We start from the raw sequence: 15,350 nt of genomic DNA on the forward strand, positions 1-15,350 counted from the left end.
AAAGTGCTTTCATGTTAATATCTGAGTAATTATAGACTTGGAAATGACATGTATCCATGTTGATCGTTGGTAAAGGAATCTAAGACACTCTGATTTGTAGGAATTACCACTTAAAATGAAATTTAGAAAACTTGTTTATGGATAGTCTGTGGTAGATGCAAACTGTTATTTAATTGTTGGAAGCAGTTGGTACACTTCAAGCTCTTCTGGTTTATTTTTGTTGGTTTTCAAAATATACCAGCTTTGCAATATCCCAGAGGTTGATAGAGTTCCCAAGTGGCACCATAGGTATCACTATGCAGAGATTCTATTACCTGTGTCCTCTTATCATAGGAGTAAATCTTTTAGCATGTTAATTTCTTTCTTTAATTCTTCTTTATTATTTTATTTTGAAGAAAGGAATTTAAGAGTTCTTAAGAATTAAGAACGGTAACAAGACATCTTGCTCGGATGATAGCATATATCTCATGGCTACGTGTGAGTTGTTACTTGTGAAATTCATTAGAAAAGGAAGTGTGCCTTGTAAGTGTTCAGGAGTATTATCGTTTTATCCACAGATCCGTAAGCAGCAGCACCACCATAGTGACTATGTTGTGGTTTCCCTTCACAGATACCAAGTTGTGCTAGTACAACCACATAAATAATTGACACCTGAAGTCGCATTGTAACATGGACATTAACCGTGATGACAGATAAATACAGATGCTTGGGAATCAAATACTAGGCGAAACACTTCCTAAAAGGTAAGAAAAACATGTGATCTTAATTAAGGCCAAGTGGGATCTAGTTAGACGTAATTGACTGAAGTTTCTTTTTCAGGCCTTAAGGAACACATCTGCAGGAACCTGTCTGTCTCAATACTGGTAGAACTCAGCTGTAAGTATCAGTTCTTCTGTGTACATAACAGCCACAGAGATGTTCGGTAGTGAATCCTCATGAAATAGAGCAGGAATGTGCTCAACTAGAACGTCATAGAGTGCTAGAAAGGGCGCATCCATGTGCTGTGCCCAGAGACACGCTGCGCTCGTGGGTCTTTACTTGACACCACCGTCATGCACTGTAGGGTGTAATCTTTCGCCATGTCTGTAAAAGCCCGAAGGAGTTGTCACTTGGAGCCTTTGGTATAAAAAGTTAATTTTCACGTCAAGGGTTTCTTTTTGTGGGGTCATATTTCTAATGTGGTTCCTCTCGTCCTATTAGTGGAGAACTTTTAAAAATGTAATTAAATGTTATTTTTAAACATTTTCCCATTTTGTGGGTTTTAAAAAATGAATTTATAAGGCATATTTGGGAGAGGTTGCATCTATAGGTAGTAGATATCTTACGTCCCTGTAAAATAATAATCTGTTTTTACTAGGCAGTAACAGTAATTTACAAGGTTTGGTAATTTTATCAATCTTTCTCTCACCATAAATAGTATCCCTTACCATAAATAGTATCACCCTAGGATATCTAGCTTTTATGCTTATAATAAAGTGACACTTTGCATTATATATATCTGCTGGCCTTCTTTTCTGATACTTTTCATTTGCCGATGGGTGCTCATAATAAGCCACTTAGCTTGATTATACATTCTCTGAAAAAGAAAACATAATACATTAGTAAAACTGTAATTAATCTTTTCCTTGATTGGAACAGAGAACAGTAATTAGGTTATGATATCTGGCTAACTAGGTTCTAAACCCAGAAAATTCTTACTACTTTTGTCTTTGTTGAAAATCTATATGTCAAAAATAATAGAAATTTTGATAATAATTGAATCTTGTAGCACCTTAATAAGTACATGTACAGTTATAGGAAGACTTGGTTGATCCTTGGTGTGAATAATCTAAAACTTTTATTGTTTAGTCCCCAGTTTTGCGTACTTGGAGTCCAAAATTTGGGAAATCCTCTAGAGTAAGAATTAGAAATTATAAAATCTGTTTCGAGATAATCTGAAAAAAGCAATCTTTAGGTTGCTTAAATTCTTAGACTCTAGAAAAGAACTGAATCATATTTTAACTCAAACTGTTATTTAGTTGTTGGAAGCAGTTGGTATAATTCAAGCTCTTCTGGTTTATTTTTGTTGGTTTTTAAAATGTATTCCAGCTTCTCAATATCCCTGAGGTTATGACAGAGTTCCCAAGTAGCACCGTAGATGTCACTATGAAGAGATTCTATTATCTGTGTCCTCTTATTGTAGGAGTAAATCTATTAGCATAAGTTAATTTCCTTCTTTAATTCTTTTTTTTTTATTATTTTATTTTGAAGAAAGGAATTTAAGAGTTTCTAGTATTCTCCATGGCTGAAGCGGAGAGTCTGAAACCCTGATGCTTAAGCTCTATTCTAGACATAGCTCCAGCTCCTTCAGGATATAAGAAAAAGCGATACTATTGCCACAATGATAGATCTTTGGTTATACAGGTAAGTTACTTAGTTTTGCAGTAGTGAAGACAACTATAGTTTGATTTTTTTTTTTTTTCATTTTTCCCCAGTGGGGGAAGACTTATTTTTCTGTTTTGTGTGTGGAAAATTGTACAGTCTGGCTGGCTGTTTATAGGAGTGTGGTGCTCCAGGGAATGGGCTAGGGATCTTAGAATGTGCACCTACAGGGCATGGACTGGAGGTGAAGTATTTTTCCACTCGTTCCCCAAAAGGGGATAGGTGAAATGACTTAGTGTTTGCATCTCTAGACCATTAAGCCTGTCTTGACATCCTAGGTACTTCAAGGGGAGTCATGAGGTCCCTTAACTTCTCTTTCTCCTCTGTTATCTTTTAAGTGTTATACATTCAGATCTGTTGGTCTGTCTGTCTGTCTGTCTGCCTGCCTGCCTGCCTGCCTGCCTGCCTGCCTACCTACCTACCCTATTACCTCTCAGTGGGGAAGAAAGAAGGAACCTTTTTGTATCAGACAGTTAGTTCGTAGCAGTTTCTAGACTACAGAGAGGTGACTGTTAAGAACCTTAAGTTGAATTGCATGAGTGGGTTCCAGTTTTCACTCTCTTACCATCAACCTTACAGAGTGGTAATTACAAAGCTGAAATAATTTGTCTTAAAAGAATTGTATGACAAGCATAGTCTGAATATTGTTAAACAGTTTATATTCTAGACAAGTAGAAAAAATAAACATATTGGTGACACTTCCCCGTTGCTGTTTGTTTTTTTTATGTGAGTGCATACCAGTATCATCATGACCAGTTTTCCTGAAGGTTGTTCACTTAACAAAACTGAATATTATGATAGTAAATATCAGCTAGAACATTGGTATTCATGAAGGGTTGCCAGGTCCTCAGTTCCCCAAATAAATGGTAACACTTTTGTTGATTGTCGTAGGAGGAAAAGGTTAGAGGCAGTGTTTTTTGAAATGGTTTTTGAGATTTCTTTCAAGTAAGGGTTGCTAGAGCAGTATTTTGTTGTGGACCTTTCCTGTTAAGTATTTATTATTCCTTTTACTTCTGACTGATACTGATCTGCAGTATGATCACAGGGGCTGGAAATTCATGATCTGAAGCATAACTGATAATGTTCCCAAATTTTATAGTTAGAGTTGGGTGAAAGTTGATTCAGTTTTAAGGGAGGTGGATCACTGTCAGATAAGGAGTGTGATATGGCTTAGGATTTGGGGTTTACTGAGAGTACTCAGGCTCAAGTTTGGTTAACCAGTCCTACTCGGTTATGCCTTTCAGTAGGATGAAAACGTAGGAGGGTGGGAAGACTGTGTTTAATTCTAGCGATTGATCATACTCTCTTCCCTCTGTATCCTAGGAAGTGCCATTGTTTATTAGTTGGTGGATGATGTAGGAAAAACTTTAGTCTAGCTGCTAGATTGGGTTTTGCCCACAGGAATATATTAACTAATGGTTTCCCTCAATTCTAAAACTAGAATGATTAAATTTCTGTTTCCAAGTTTAACCATTTGTCTCCTGTGTGGTTAACTGGCAGGGGTATTTGCTTTCGTGGTTTGTCAAGGAGCTCGTTTCTGTTTCCTTGGCAGTTTGCTGTTTGGCAGGAACATAATTTTGTCCTCCAGATCTCTTCACTGGGTTTTTCAGTAACTTTGTACTCAACTGAAATGAGCAGAGAATAGTTTTTGCCTGTAATACTTTGCTCATAAGCAGAGTGCCACAGTGTTGAAACTTGGTTGAAGTTCCTTTTTTAACTGAAGTTTGTGCTGACTTTATCAGCTGGGTATAGCAAATATGTGCATTTATATATTCTGATTGAAAATAGAAGAGATACAAAGAAAAGGCTAGTACAGAAGAAAAAGATCAGAGGGAAGACTGGTAAAATTTTATTTAAGTCTAACTAACCTTCATAATTTTAAGTGATTAAGTGTATGTAATATTTTGATTTCAGTCAAGAGAGTTTTGATTTGTTTGTGTTTTGAGACAGGGTCTTGCTATGCAGTTCTGGCTGGCCTTGAACTCACGATGCAGCCAGGCTGACCTTGAACTGGTGCCTCAGCCTCCTGGGTGCTGGGATTAAAGGTGTGCACTGCCACGCCCAGCAAAAGATTCGTATAATCTTCTTTTTGGTATTTCCCTAGCCAGAGGGATCATGGCTTTATCCTTTATTGTTTTCAATTATTATTAGGGTCTAGCAAGGAATTAAAGGACAGTAGTGGACCTAATTTGGTTTCATACTTGATGACTGTATTGTACTGCATTAGACCGTATTTTAGAATACTGAGTGCAGTGGCTGAGACAGTGCTTTTCAGACTCTAGCACGTGGAGGAGTCACGTGGGCACTGGAGTCTGTGGGAGTCTGGGTCAGAGCCTGGCATTCTGCATTTCTTTTTTTAGGTGGGTGGGGCTTGAGACAGGGTCTTGCTGTGTAGTTCAGGTTGGCTTTGACTCACTGTGTAGTCCAGGCTGGCCTTGATAGTGGCAGTCCTCCTGCCTCAGCCTCCTGAGTGCTGGGGCTGTAGGCCTGCACCACCATACCTGGCTCAGCATTTCTTTTTTTTTTCCTCCCCACCCCATCTGCTTCTCCTCTTCTCTACTTTTTTCTTTTCCTCTTTTTTGCTGTTCTGGGAACCGAGCCAGTGCATCCTTGCAAACGCTGTTCCGCTGAGCAGTCGCTGCCTGCGTGCTCATGGCTTCCTAGAGATGCTGCGATGGGGGCTTCTGACTGCACTTCAAGGCGTGGGGGTGTAAAGTGCCAAAAGGTGCTTATTTGAAGACAGGCTTCATTTCAGTGTGGCTTAGTAGGCAGCATTTGATAACTCCAAAACTTGGGCTTTGTTGAATGGAATACACACATTTTTAGGGAGCCAAAGAAACAGAATCTTACATATTAATCGGTGTGTTGGTACTTTATTCACTGGAACAGTGAAGAAATAATTCACCCTCATTATAGATGGTTTTATAGGGATTTATATACATCCATGCATACATTTACAAGTAATTCTGTGTACTAATAATAGCTTTGTTTCATCTGAAATTGTGTCTTTTGGGGAGGTTGTACTGAAGAAAAGATTTTGCATCTATTCAGGTTGATGTGGAAAGAAAATAAAGGTTTAGGAAGGTCTGCTGCTGGAACTGCTTGAGATGTTTTATGCCTTTAATTGGCATTGTATTTTAGAAAGTGAAGATTAGCAGATTGTGTATTTTTTGTTTTGTTTTATTTTGTTTTGCTTATTTAAAGAGCAGAACATATTTATTGGGGAAAGAAAGCTTCTGAGACTGAAGGGGCCCTGAGTGAGTTGCCCCAGGTTGCATATTTGTAAAGTACTACTAATACCAGTGTTATTAAAACATAAATTATGAATGTAGTTAAATTTGCATTAAAAATATTTACGTTGAATTTTGTAAATAGTTTATTTGTAAAAGTAGCTTATTTTCATTGTATTTACATAGTCATTTAATATTGAACCATCAATTTTATGAGTTCCAGATTTGGGCACATAAAACAAATAAATTGCTTTTAGTACTTTTCTGCTTATGTTCTGTAGAAACATCACTTGAGGTTTAACTTAAATTCATTGTAAGTAAATGTAAAAATTTGTGGGACACTTAGCTTTTATTATACTGAATAAAAAAGACTATACTCTTGATGACAAGATGTTAGCAAAAGAGAACTACATGTCAGAGATCCTTTTAATGGATCTCCAAATAGTAAAATTTTATGTTAGAAACTGTTTCTAAGTTCTAATTAGTGTGTCCCTCACTTATTGTTCACTTGATTCCAATTAAAATCTTCAGAACAAATAAGTATGCTTAAATTTGGGACTTTTTTTTTTTTTTTTTGGTCTTTTTGAGACAGGGTCTCGCTATGCAGTTCACGCTGGCCTTGAGCTCACTTTGTAGCCCAGGCTGGTCTTGAACTCACAACGATCCTCCTGCCTCAGCCTCCCGAGTGCTAGGATTACAGGGGTGCACCACTACGCCCAGCCTGGGACTGGTTTTGTGAGTCTTGTAAAAGTGTTAATTAAAAATTCAGAATTATACCATACTCTGAAACAAAACTCAATTCAATTTATCCATTTTTATCCTTCACAGGGCACTCTTCGCCTAATTTGTCAGCAGGAGGGGAAGGGAGACAGTTTCCATTACTGGTTCTTGTTTGTCTGTGGTAGCACTTTGCTGTGTCTTGTAGTTCTGACCTTTCTCCTGTGAAACCTTCTAGTTGAGGCAAAAGAGAGGTTGTGTTTGATTTGCAAAGGGAGGGAATGGAACAGCATTTGGAGGTGATGCCCAGGGGGACCTGTGGTAAAGGCAGGAAGGAGGGGACTGGGAAATTTTGCCTTGGAGCCCCTTTTGGCTTTGTTCTCTGTCCTGTACCCAGTTTGAAATCAGGCAGTGAGATGGCAAAGTATCTTATGAAAGCTAAGCAGAAGAGGAGGGGAGCGGAGACATGGAATATTAGCAGGAGCTTTATTCTGCTTGATGGGGGAGACTTTGGAAAGTGGTGTTAAACCTTTCAGTTTATCCAGGTGGACCAGTGCAAGCATTTTCAATGTCTCTCCCATTTTTCTCTTAGAAACATGAAGCATCTACACCAGAAAACCTGCTTATCTCCCAAGCCAGGCATTAAAACTGGCCCACACTGTACACGAGTTCAAAGAGGAAGGGTGGGATTATGTGTGTATTTCTGATTTCTTAAATTTAGATACTTCCTTCCGAGGCTTCTTTCCATTCTCTCCTCTCTATCCTCTTTAGAGTATTTCCTTTCACTTGCTGATTTATGCTTTTGTTTCTAAAGACTGGGAAGGCTTTGCTTTGCTCTGTCTTGTTCTTGGCCAGTAGAAGCTAGGATTGTGATTTCTACTCATCCTTCTACTGCAACCAAAATTTTTTGGATGCCAAATAGCTTGTTTTCAAGGGATTTGACCTGAAACTCAGTTTAGTAAGAGTGTGTTAAAAAGAGCAGAGCCTGCCTTTTCTGTCTTCCGGGAGTGTTTTGAAAGGATAATAGTAGTGATGAGAACAGTTTTGTAAGACAGCTGCTGTATAAATGCGAGGTTATTATTTTAGTAACTCAGATGAAACCTCTTCTTTAGGGTAAACCTTTTCTGGGTACTTTGTGCCTGTCTGAGAGACAGGTCATGAGGCAGGTCAAGAACGTGGGTCGCGCCACTCTCAGCTGTGTGTGAGACCTTAAACCTGATTACTCTAGCTGTGCCTCAGACGGATTTGTAAAAAAGCAATGAGAGCAGCCATCTCCAGTGAATTAATGTATATTAAACATATAGAACAATTCTTGGAATATATTAAGTGGTTTTTAATTGTTAGTTGGAAATGTTAATTTAGAAAAACTTGTCCCATAGTTAATTAATATTGGCTATACTTGGATTAAAAAATTACAGCTTTTTGCTTTTGTTTTAGGTATATTAACTATTACCTTTTTCTCATTATTTTGTTTACATTTTTGAAGGTTTCCCAATGAGTGGATCATGATGACCGTATTGTAGGGACTTGCCATAGTATGGCTGCTTCCCGATCTACTCGTGTTACAAGATCAACAGTGGGGTTAAACGGCTTGGATGAATCTTTTTGTGGTAGAACTTTAAGGAATCGTAGCATTGCTCACCCTGAAGAGCTCTCTTCTCATTCTCAAGTGCGATCAAGATCCCCAAAGAAGAGACCAGAGCCTGTGCAAATTCAGAAAGGAAATAATAATGGAAAAACCACTGATTTAAAGCAGCAGAGTACTCGAGAATCATGGGTAAGCCCTAGGAAAAGAGGACTTTCTTCTTCTGAAAAGGATAACCTAGAAAGGCAGGCTGTAGAAAATTGTGAGAGAAGGCAAACAGAACCTGTTTCACCAGTTTTAAAAAGAATTAAACGTTGTCTTAGATCTGAAGCACCAAACAGTTCAGAAGAAGATTCGCCTATCAAATCAGACAAGGAGTCAGTAGAACAGAGGAGGACAGGAGTGGACAATGATGCAGATTTTCAAGGGACTAAACGCGCTTGTCGATGTCTTATACTGGATGATTGTGAGAAAAGGGAAGTTAAAAAGGTGAATGTCAGTGAGGAAGGGCCACTTAATTCTGCAGTAGTTGAAGAAATCACAGGCTATCTGACTGTCAACGGTGTTGATGACAGTGATTCTGCTGGTATAAACTGTGACGACTGTCAGACTGATGGGAAAGCTAAGCAAAATAGTGCTGGTTCCTATGCATTGCAGGAGAAATCAGTAGCTGAAAATGGGGATTCGGAAACCCAGACTTCAATGTTCCGTGATAATAGGAGGGACGACAGTTATATAGACCATAACGTGCCTTGCACAGATTCAGAAGTGCAGGTCAAATTGGAGGACCACAAAATAGTAACTGCCTGCCTATCTGTGGAGTGTGTTAATCAGCTGACCCCTGAGCCCGCTTCAGGCCCCAGTTCTGAAATTCAGTCATCTTTAAGGGATTCTGAGGAGGAAGTAGATGTGGTGGGAGATAGCAGTGCCTCAAAAGAGCAGTGTAATGAAAATAGCAGTAACGTCTTGGGCGCAGATCTTGAGAATATGCCAGTCTCTGGAGAACCAGAAGCATCGTCTGTTTTAGACTGCGTCTCAGCTCAGATGACGTCCCTGTCAGAACCTCAAGAACATCGCTATACCCTGAGAACTTCACCACGCAGGGCCGCCCCTGCCAGAGCTAGTCCCACTAAAAACAGTTCTCCTTGCAGAGAGAATGGACAATTTGAGGAGAATAATCTTAGTCCCAATGAAACAGATGCAACTGCTAGTGATAATGTAAGTGAGTCTCCCACAAATCCTGGTGAAATTTCTCAAAACGAAAAAGTTTTATGTTGTGACTCTCAGAACTATGGAAGCGAAGGACTAAGTAAGCCACCCTCAGAGGGAAGACTCGGTATCGGACATATGCCACCTGCCAAAGAGAGTGCCAATCAGCACATTACAGAAGAGGAAGATGATGATCCTGATGTTTATTACTTTGAATCAGATCATGTGGCACTGAAACACAACAAAGAGTATGTGTAAATATGGTAACCATGAATTCTGCTTTGTTTATTATTCCCCACATTTGCAGTATCTATTCATAAGTGTCTGATCATAGTATTTTATGATAGCTAAAATTAATGTTTTAGTTAAAGTTTTAGGTTTCACATAATGATGTTTTTTGACTCTTAAAAACTCTGATAAAGACTTCAAAACTCAACTTCATTGCTCCACCCTATAATACTATGCTTTTTCTAGTCTAAATGTCACCTGTCTGAGTTAGAAAAGACATGTAGAGACATGGATGGTAGTGTGTTTTCATAACTTTTATGAATTAACACAATACACTTCGGTTTATAGTTGTAGAATTTTATGTAATGTCACTGCCTGCCAGGTAGTGTAGAACCAATAGTGAACCTATAGATGCCATCCAAATACGGGAAATCTGGCAGGCTAGAAATGTTCTTTTACCTTAGCTATTTAACATTTAATTCCTTATTAAAATTTTTTGTGTAAAAAATAAGCTTTATGCATCATCTTTACTTTCATAACTTAAGAGAAGTGGATGTTCCATTAGAACTATGGTAGTTGTATGTTTTAATTACCATATTAGCAAGAGTGGGTATGTAATCTGTAGTTTACATAAAATGTTTGCCATGGCTTTTCATGATATTGAAGATAAGGGACTATTTAACTGAGAATGTCCTCACTTCTCGACTTTTACTACAAAGCCACTTTTGTAGGTAAAGAATTCCATATGCAAATTGTTCTTAGGATTGTTTAGACTTGCTTTAAAGGATTCGGGAAAATAACACAAATGAATTGAAGCTAACTATGTCTCACTAATGCTCAAAGGAACTATAACAAACAGTGCTCATCATAAACACCAGTTAGCAGTAGTAAAAGACAGACTTACATAATAAGTTTGTGGGTTTTTTTTTTTTGGGGTACCGAGAATCAAACTCGGGACCTTGCACTTACCAGGCAGGCATTGTGCCATTGAGCTATATCTGCGGCCACAATAAGTTTAGTACCTCTGTTTCTACAAGGAAGGCTTTTTAATTAGTCTCACCGATTGAGTCAGCTTTATAAAAAAGACTTTGATTTGAGGAACCTTTCTAATGTTTTGTTGTCATAGTTGTGAAATTCTGGTACGTTCAAGGTGCCAAGTCTTGGTTGTGGGACACACTTTCTCTTTTTTTTGAATCTGATAGCTATGTTTCAGTGTCAGGAAAGCAAATTAACAGGAGATGGGAAAGGAGCAGGTGTGGCAGCGGGTCCCAAACACGCCGCGTTTCCACAAACCCGCGCATTTGCAGCCCTGTGAGCACGCTGATATTCTTTTTGCCACACATGATAGTTCAGATTTGTATATATTAATATGATGGCCTTTTAGCAGAGACCTCCTTTGTGAAAAATTTTCTTCTGTTTCTTTTTAAAATAATATTTTAATATTAGAATGGATCACCTCATCTGAGGGCTCTGGTAGGAATCTCATTTATAGTGTTCGAAGTCCAAGTAGAGATGGAAAAACAATTTATAAATGAACTTTTTGAAGTAAAATGTTATTACCATTCATATATTGTGTATCACTTTTCAAAAGTAGAGTTGTTTGCAGATGCAGGAAGCAGAGCATGTCTTTGAGAAATACCAAAAACTCAAAAAATGTAATGTGATTTTCTTTTTTCTTGAGATGGTTTCTTGCCAGATCATTAAATGATCTGCTGTTTAGGCTTCCTTGGTACCTGAGACTACAGACATGTGACACCCTGCCCAGTTTAAATGTGCATTTTCAGTTTAAAAAATGTCAATTTTACTTTTTTTTTTTTTTCTTTTCTTTTTTTGGTGCTAGGAATTATACCCATGGCCTGGTATATGCCCCGCAAGTCCTGTATCTGTGAGCTACATCCCCAGTCCTACAAATGATACTTTTTGTGCCTCCAGGCGTGGTGTCACACTCCTGTAATCCCAGCACTTGGGAGGCTGAGGCAGGAGGATCGTTGCGAGTTTGAGACCAGCCTGAACTATACAATGAGACCGTCTCAAAATGACAAAAACAAAAAAAAGATACTTTTGTTTTGTTTTTTTTTGTAGTTGATCCTTTGGTGATGTTTTTTTTTTTTTTTTTTGTACTGGGAATTGAACTCACGACCTTGCTTTTGCCATGCAGGTGCTGTGCCACTGAGGTACATCCCCAGCCCTTGGTGATGATTTTGAAGGATGATAGCCAATGAAACAGTTTTCTAAAGATAGTGGCCGTAGCATTTAAAGACTGATGGTCTCTACTTATCAAGGATGAGATGGTGCAGTGTCATAGGTTCTTTAGCAGGTGCACAACCTTTTGGAATTTGGATGCTAATTTGTTAGTGTGCTGTTTTTAAATCAGTGTTTCTTTAGTTGGCTTTGGGCAGAAGTCACCCGTTCTTGATATTTTTTTGCCATGCTTTAAATCTTAGGAAGGTGTTACCCTTGGACGCTTTTTTCTTTTTTTTTTTTTTTGAGACAGGGTCTCGCTGTGCAGTTCAGGCTGGCCTTGAGCTCACTTTGCAGCCCAGGCTGGTCTCAAACTCACAACAGTGACACTTCATTTTCAACTGTTCTTCTTTCTCCCTTTTTTTTCCCCAAGGAATTAAAGCATTGAGAGGAAGCATCATGATTAGCGTCTTGGTTAGAGACAGTTTAAAGGTGAAGGTATTCGATCGAATCAGGTATAATTTCTTTCAGCGAAGTCCTGTTCTCCTTTCTGTTCCCCCAACCCCATGCTTTCTGATTAGAGCTCAGAGATAACCGCATACACTGTTGTCTCTTTTTTTTTTTTGGTTTTTCTCCGGTACCGGGAACCGAACTCACGACCGTGTGCTTGCCAGGCAGGCGCTTTGCCGCTGAGCTAAATCCCCAGCCCCCTGTTGTCTCTTTTTACCCATGTTACCACACGCTACCTGTGTAATGCTTTTCAGTCTCAAGTGAATTGATGGCAGTTTGAAAATGATGCTAAAAGGATTTCGTGTTTTAAAAAATGGCACTTGGGCCAGGGACACAGCTCAGTGGTGCAGCGCCTTGCCTGGCAAAGTGCAAGGTCCTGAGTTTGATTGCTGGTACCCCCCCCCCCAACCAGAAAAGGCACTTGGTAGGTGGATGACTGTCCTCCTGTACATACACGTGCATACATACCCTATGCCGTATTTCTTCTTTTCTTTATCCTATGTTAGCAAAGTTCTCTAGATCATTGCTTTTGGAAACTGACTCGAACTTTGCCTGGACTAAACGTGAATGTCTCTGTTGGAAAGGAATGATAGCCAGTTTTAAAAATAGATTATTATAAAACACTGAGCGTGGTGCAGGCCTTTGTCCATGGCCAGGAGGCCATAATTGTACTTTCAGTTAATTAAAACTTTATTCTAAGCCAACTGATCATTTAATCAGTAGCCTCGTATTCAACCTTTAATTTATTCCTCTTGTTTGCAAGGATATCACATATAAGGTCATCTGATTACTTGTAAGTATCTGAAAAAAGTACTGTGTGTAGTCCTGATTCTTGGTGAATTAGACACATAATCCCGAGTGCTGGGCTTACAGGCGTGTGCTGCTGCACCAAGGATAGGTTCTATTAAAATTGGGTAATACTTAGTGACTCCTTTTGTAGCCAGAGTAGCCTGGCTGACTGAGACTATTTGCCTAGCTGTGGTTGCCCTGCCTGTTGGGGAATTGACCTTTTACTGATTTTGAGTTGGAAGCCCTGGAGTGGATCGGTTAAGTCTTCAAGTTCTAGATATAGGAAGCCAGGTTCTGGGATTCTCTGTTTAGAACTTTGCTTCCAATTCAAAAGGTACTGGAAAAGGCCGGGAGTGGCGGTGCATACCTGTAGTCCCAGCACTCTGTAATCCCAGCACTCGGGAGGCTGAGGCAGGAGGATCCTTGCACGTTCGAAACCAGCCTGGGCTACAAAGTGAGCTTAAGGCCAGCCTGCACTGCACAGTGAGACCCTGTCTCAAAAAAGACAAAAAAGAAAAAAAGGTACTGGAAAACAAGTTTTCAAATGCAAATGTGATTTGGTCAGCTTCCTCCTAATTCTCATTGTGTCACTTAATTTATACTTGAAAGGGCTTGGCTAACTCCATTTGAAGATCTTTGGTGTTATTTAACCTTTTGTGTAGTTAGAATATGAGAAGTCAAATTTAGGATTTCTAGATTTTTTGGGGGGGCGGGGTACTAGGAATCGAACTCGGGACCTTGTGCCTGCCAGGCAGGCGTTTGTGCCTCTGAGCTATACCCTCAGTCCTAGGGTTTCTGGAGTTTTGAGACCTTGCCAAGACTAATTAATTGATAATAGATTGCTTGCACGTTTGTACCACTTATACCACTTACTCCACTTAGTAAGTTTCCAGAACACGGAAGGTGGTTATTGCTCACTATGCTCAGGTAGTCTCCAGGTGAGAATCTTACATATCAAAGAGTATTTCTAAGAATTGTAGTTTTGAACTTGGTTCTCTGCAAACATTACTAAATGATTTTAATTTGTCCTTCAGTTGCACAATGCTTATTTACTAGTAAGTGAAACAAGGATATTTTCAATTTCAGAAACTGCATAGAGAAAATCTATCTCCGTTCTTACGATCATTTCTTGAAAATCTGCTTTTACTGTTGGTCAAAGTAATTTCTTTCAAAGGGACAGAAAAACTTCAGTACTAAAGATGGAAAACGCTAGAAGAGTCATCCTACTGTGTATTAATTTTACATTTTACTGTGTTTCATAATTTACCAATTTCATTTGGTTTCTTGTTCGACATGCATGGCTATTTGGAAGTAAATGGGATAGGTGGCATTGTACAATCCGTGGTTCCTAACTCATTAGCTATAAGTATTTAGGTTATTTGTAGTGTCAGAACAAGGGCTGGAGATAAGCTGAGTACCAGAGCCCTTGCGTTCCATGCCCAGCACCACAAAAACTAATACAAAAAGCGTCACGAGTCAGAGGTAGAACTGAGAGTAAACTTCTGAGCCCTCGTCTGAACGATACCCAGTTATCTGGTCCATCAGGGACTTGCTCCATGGACTTGTGGGTTTGTAGATTGGGAACCCTTACAGAGCAAATCTGGGGTACTCAGGTGTCAGGAGGTCTTCACCTGGAGGCTGAGCTCTGTAGTTACTCAGATTGTCTGGTTTTACCGGCAGAATCAGCACAATAGGTAAGTAACCTGTTCATACTATTTAATGAAATACTTCCACGTGGTAGTGCGTCTGTGAAGAACAAATTGGGGTAGTTAAGAAAAACTGTAATCATAGTGTTACTTGGGAAAACTCGGACCTGTTGCAGCTTTTCATCTCATTGGGAAAATCTGTAGAGTAGTAGCCAGATGGGCCCCAGCTGTTGGCACAGAGGCTGATGTGAGGAGAAACGTTGTGGCCTCAAGTGTAAAATTTTTTGTTGTAGGAAGCCATTGAGCAAAGATATAGTGAATTCCTTCCTCTTTTCTTTGAATGCCAACTTGTTTTATTTCCACTGACATGGATGGTTTCTAAAAGTGATTCTCCGCTGTGACCCAAGTATATGTGCAGGCAAGTGTAATGGAACCTTCTTGTTTAGTGTCGTCTCTGCTGACGGAGATGGTGTGGTTACACTTTTCTAGCATCACTGCCGAAATAGGTCTATTTTTACCCCATGTTACATGATTTTGGGCCTCTGTTCTCATAACTTAGCTTCTCCTGTTTTCTAATTCTGTGGCTTCTTACTTTCTTCTTTTTTTTTTTTCTTTGATTAATCCCTTATGTACCCTTGTGTACCTTTCTCTACTAGCTTAACCTCCCCATTCTAAGGGACTGCTGTTTTCTTTTAATTAATTTTTTTGTCTTTTTGAGGCAGAGTTTCACTATGCATTTCAGGTGACCTGGAACTCATTTTGTAGCCCAGGCTGGCCCTGAACTCGCAGTGATCCTCTTGCTTCAGCCTCCTGAGTGCTGGGGTTACAAGTGTG

The 15,350-nt window shown here is 39.3% G+C and overlaps 1 protein-coding gene across 2 annotated transcripts in view; it reads left to right on the forward strand.

Annotated features, from left to right (window-relative positions):
• The first annotated feature begins 610 nt into the window (after positions 1–610).
• Zzz3 (zinc finger, ZZ-type containing 3) overlaps positions 611–15,350 on the forward strand; it is a 59,884-nt gene continuing 45,144 nt past the window's right edge. The window contains exons 1-4 of one of the 2 annotated variants that reach the window (XM_005385220.2): positions 611–743; positions 820–876; positions 2,251–2,403; positions 7,855–9,410. In XM_005385220.2, coding sequence (XP_005385277.1) covers positions 7,906–9,410 — 1,505 coding nt within the window. In that variant the 5' untranslated portion in view covers positions 611–743; positions 820–876; positions 2,251–2,403; positions 7,855–7,905. The remainder of the gene's footprint in view (positions 744–819; positions 877–2,250; positions 2,404–7,854; positions 9,411–15,350) is intronic. The other variant, XM_013514455.1, reaches the window with a different exon arrangement.

The sequence above is a fragment of the Chinchilla lanigera genome, unplaced genomic scaffold, assembly GCF_000276665.1.
Source record: "Chinchilla lanigera isolate Chin_1 unplaced genomic scaffold, ChiLan1.0 scaffold00022, whole genome shotgun sequence".
NCBI classification, from domain to species: domain Eukaryota; kingdom Metazoa; phylum Chordata; class Mammalia; order Rodentia; family Chinchillidae; genus Chinchilla; species Chinchilla lanigera.